Source organism: Orycteropus afer, unplaced genomic scaffold, assembly GCF_000298275.1.
Source record: "Orycteropus afer afer isolate SDZICR_OR568_19922 unplaced genomic scaffold, OryAfe1.0 scaffold00130, whole genome shotgun sequence".
In the NCBI taxonomy this organism is placed as follows: domain Eukaryota; kingdom Metazoa; phylum Chordata; class Mammalia; order Tubulidentata; family Orycteropodidae; genus Orycteropus; species Orycteropus afer.
The window spans coordinates 3,000,459-3,005,075 of record NW_006921717.1 but is presented as its reverse complement, the minus strand read 5'-3'; the positions used below and the strand labels follow the sequence as shown (position 1 = coordinate 3,005,075).

At 56.4% G+C, this 4,617-nt stretch overlaps 1 protein-coding gene across 1 annotated transcript in view; it reads left to right on the top strand.

Annotated features, from left to right (window-relative positions):
- The window catches only part of PACS1 (phosphofurin acidic cluster sorting protein 1), a 190,278-nt gene that overhangs the window by 159,907 nt on the left and 25,754 nt on the right, over positions 1 to 4,617 (top strand). The window contains exons 6-9 of the mRNA XM_042781512.1: positions 211 to 302; positions 397 to 477; positions 3,355 to 3,414; positions 4,224 to 4,384. Of these exons, the coding sequence (XP_042637446.1) occupies positions 211 to 302; positions 397 to 477; positions 3,355 to 3,414; positions 4,224 to 4,384 (394 nt within the window). The remainder of the gene's footprint in view (positions 1 to 210; positions 303 to 396; positions 478 to 3,354; positions 3,415 to 4,223; positions 4,385 to 4,617) is intronic.

The following is a 4,617-nucleotide window of genomic DNA, read 5'->3' as shown; positions in this document are numbered from 1 at the left end:
CCTTCTGGTTAGCAGCTGACTGCCTTACTCCTATGCCACCAGAGCTCCTTATTCCCAGGAAAGACTCTGAAAATAAAATATGGTTGTGCCATGGGCCTCACCTTTCCCCCTGCCGTGCTCCCACTAGAGTAGAACCATGAGCCCAGCCCGTCCGACTTCTTGGGCCAGATCCTCCCCGTAAGCCTGTCTTACTGTGGCATCTATCCCCAGATCGCTCTCCTGATATTGACAACTATTCTGAGGAGGAGGAGGAGAGCTTCTCATCAGAACAGGAAGGCAGCGATGACCCCCTGCACGGGCAGGTAACTTTGCACGGCCCCCCCCAAGGAAGTGTCTAAGAAGCAAGCCCAGAGCCTCCTGGGCTCCCCAGCCTCACTGCACCCCCTCCCCACCTAGGATCTGTTCTATGAAGATGAGGATCTCCGGAAGGTGAAGAAGACCCGGAGAAAACTCACCTCCGGCTCCGCCATCACACGGGTGAGTCCAGCACTGCAGGTCGCCTAGCTGACATTCCCGTTGACAGGTGGGGTAGGAGCGGTGTACTCAGACCTCTTGGGGGCCTTTGTAATCTACACGCAGCCCCCCACTCGAGACCTGATCCTCCCTTCTGGGCCGTGTCCCCACCGCCACCCCACTGCAAATCACCATAGCAGGAGCCACTGTTCCTGGCAGGATCCTGTGATGTCCTCTCCTTTTTTTTTTTTTTCTTTCAACTTTTTATTGTGAGTTTTACAGCAGATTCATTTCACATTCAGCAGTTCATATACTTTCCCTCTTATATTCTTGAGGTTATTTGGGGTTAGATAAAGAGTTGAGAATTCGAAACAGAATTGCTGTGAGTCAGAAGCTACTCAGTGGCAGTGGGTTTGGTGCTTTTTTGGAATGCTTCCTCTTCCTCAGGGAACAGAGCACCTCAGGCACCCTTCCTCCACCTCCAGCTGCTTGCGTCCTGCTACACACTGTCCACCGTCCAGAGATGAAGCCCGTGCTCTCAAGGCACATCCCTGTTTTTAATCGTTTGTTGACCTTACTCAGAAACAATGGACCAGTGCAGGGAACTGTGGGTTAGGTCAGGTTCAATGACATCACTTCCAGTTCCTGTGTTAGTGGAGCCATAAGCCTGGAGACCAGATACCTTAGACTATCTCCTGCATAAGATCCCTCCGAGTCACCATTGTGGGTGCAATCAGTGATCCCAGACTGAGAAGCTTACCACCTGGATTCCTAGCCTAACTGATTCTGGGGTTCCTGCACTGAAGGCCCGGGCAGGGCGGGCTCAGGAGGACTGAGAGCGGTTTAAACAGCACAGTCACATAGTTTGCCCTGAGCTTCCTGATCTCCGAGCAGGGAGCAGCCCCTGGAGTGTAGTCACCCGGTTGGGTTATGCCTGACCAGGCGCTCCACAGAGAAGCCGCGTTCCATCTCCCACATCAGCCTGGGGGGTCACCGGGCTAACCTTGATTTCCCCTCTAGTCAGTGGCCTGAGATCATGAGACCGTTCTGTGTCCGTGTCTCATTCTTGACTGGCACTCCTGAATGCCAGGGAGAGGCACTCACTGGAGCTCAGAACCGGCCTGGCCAGGGTCAGTTACAAGAAGACACGCATCTGGCTCTGATAAGAGATAGAGGCCGGCAGACTCTCTCCATCAGCGTGCCTTCTTCTGCTAAGGTTTTCTTTTTCCTGCTTTGTAACCACGAAGAGGCCCTATGTTCTTCCTGTGGGGAGCTCTCTGGAGCTTTGTAAATGGCCCACTCCTGTGGTCCCCTCTGGAGCTGTGTGCGGTACGTGGCCAGAGCTCACCGCGCAGCTGTTATCCAGGCTCCCAAAGGTGCTGGCGGCGGCATTTTGCAGTTGTGTTTCTAGAGGCTGCTTTCCACCTCCTGTGCGCAAGCGTTCTTCTCTCCCTCCCACGGGCACCGACACATGGGTTCTGACACACGGCTGTGTGCTGTTCTCCATCTACACGCCTGTCTCTGGGCCCCCAAGTGCTTTTCTCTGCTTTGAATGCCCTTACTGCCATTGGAAGCCCGGCCTTTTTTCAAAACCTAGCTCAGTCTTCTTGCGAGATTGTCCACTCTGTGCCCAGCTGGTAGGCCTGTCATTCAGGCAAGAAATACTTTTAGTCACAAGCTAGCCATCATGACTGACATTGGGGACAGAGATAAAAGGGCACAACATGCCCTCCAGGAACTCAGAGCCCAGTTGTCCAGACATCTGATAAGTCACTACAGTCCAGTGGGGTCAGCGCTATGAGGAAGAGACCTGTGTAAGGGTCAGTGGGGGCACTGAGGGGGCGGCCAAGAGAGCTTCAGGGAAGAGATGCCAGAGGTGGCTTGTTAAGGACAAACAACCTCAGCAGATGAGGTCAGAGGGTTCATTCGGGTTTATTCAGGTAGCCTGTGTAAGGGCCCAGCAGTGTCAAGCAGCGTGCGTTTTTTCCCCACAGTCATTAAGTAATTTCCATTTGAGGGTGGGAAGGGAGGTTGAGTAATGAGATGAGGCTAGAGAGAGAGGCAGAACCAAACCCCCTGAGACGTGCTTACAACCCCCTCAGACCGGCCTACAACCTGACTCAGCCTACAACCTGACTCAGCCTACAACCCACCCAGACATGCTTACAACCCACCTCACGCCTATAACCCAACTCAGACAGGCTTACCACCTGCCCCAGACAGGCCTACGAACCTCATGGGTGAGCTTTGTTCTCCGGCACTGGGGGCCACCTCTGAGTCAGAGAGTGCTGGATGGAACAAGTTCACATGTGGAATGGTACTCTGGACTCTGATGGGAGCAAGACTGGAAACTGGGGGCGGGGGGTGCACAGGGGGGGGGGGCGTGGCCGTGTCAGCTGCTGACTGTTGCAGCTACCCGGAGCTGTGCCAGCAGAGGGCCTGGAGGAGAGCAGTGCGGTCCAGGTGGAGGGGGTGGGGGCCAGCAGCCTGGGACATGTGCAGGGCACCAGCTTAGACTTGGAGACAGATGAGGAGGACTGGGGCAGGCATTAACAAGGAGCGGGACAGTGGTTCCGGGGCAAGTGTTGTGTTTGAGCTGCCTGGGGGAGTTGCAGGCACTGGCACCAGCCAGGAGAGGAAGGAGGAGCTGTGGGACCAGATTTGGGAGTCATGGGGGGTGCGGGCCCTGGGGTCGACAAGACCTCCACCCCATCTGCGCCCACGGCAGTAGGCACCGCACTGTCGTTAGTGTGTCCCTGCCTGCCTCTCCTGTGTCTCGTCACCCCGTCCTGCCACTGTTCTTCACACAAGTGGGCTCTTGGTCAGCGCTGGGTGAATTGAATTGATTGCCACTCATAAGTGGATGTTGTTTGAGAACAATTGTGCGATTTGTTCCGGCAGCAACCTAACATCAAACAGAAATTTGTGGCCCTCCTGAAGCGGTTTAAAGTCTCAGACGAGGTACAACCCCCTAAGCCCCCCAGGGACACAGTGAGTAGAACCCCTTGTTTTCCCCTTTGTTCCTGGGCCCTCGGTGTTGCCCTTGGAAGTGAAGACCCCAGGATGAAGATTCTCGCTCCACTTGCTTGCCAGGTGGCTCCGCAAGAGCTGGTGGGGGTGGCTGCACACGGGCTTTTGGGCGCTCATAGTCTTTCCACGCGGTGCTCAAGGGCACACGGCATTTGAAGGTGGGGGTAGCACAGTTGTACCCAACCATCGGTGAATACCCGAGCTTTCAGTACGAGTGTTAGTGCCAAGTCCAATTGTTTTTCAAGCCTCTCCTCATATCCCAAGGGCAGTGTCAGTGAGCAGGAGCCTGAGGTAGGAGAGGCCTCGCGGTCAGCACTGACGAGCCAAGGACTGGCCGTGATTCCTAGAGGAGCCCTCTCTCCTGGGCCCAGAAGGCCTCTCTCGGTGGCTGAAGAAGGGGCTGAGGTGGAAATGGCTGAGGGCGAGATTTCTGTCTGTCTGTAGAGGCCATGGTCTCCAGGGCTTTCCCGTGCTGTTCCCTAGGAGGGCAATTTTAGTGCCTCAGCTTCTCTCCCTGGTGCCAGGTCACTAACTCGGCATGCGGGGAAGGCAGACTGAGGGAAAGGTGGCCTCACCGTCCCTGCTCTCAGGGTTGGATCACAGAAAGGGCATCAGGCCCCCACGAGTGTGATGCTACTGCAGGTCCCTTCAGGGGGACTCGTCGGGAGGAGAAACGGGCTGGGTGTCTCCCGTAATTGTGAGAAGTAAATCCTCACGTTCCGTGACTCCTCCCCGGACAGGTGGGCTTCGGGCTGGAGCACGTGTCGCGGGAGCAGATCCGGGAGGTGGAGGAGGACCTGGACGAGCTGTACGACAGCCTGGAGATGTACAACCCAAGCGACAGCGGCCCCGAGATGGAGGAGACCGAGAGCGTGCTGAGCACCCCGAAGCCCAAGCTCAAGTGAGGGCGGCCCCCACCTGTCCCCTCCAGGCTCTCACTCCCCTCACTCACAGCTCGCAGCTCAGCCTCTCGGTGGCTCCTCCAGGGTGTGGACCCAGGTTTCTGCTCCAGGGACTGAGACAGGACTCTCCGCGGGAATCCTCATCCAGGCCCTCCCTCCACCTTGGAGCCCAGTCGTTGGTCTGTCTGTCTTGACCGTCCATGAAGACAGCATGATGGCGGCTGACCCGCTG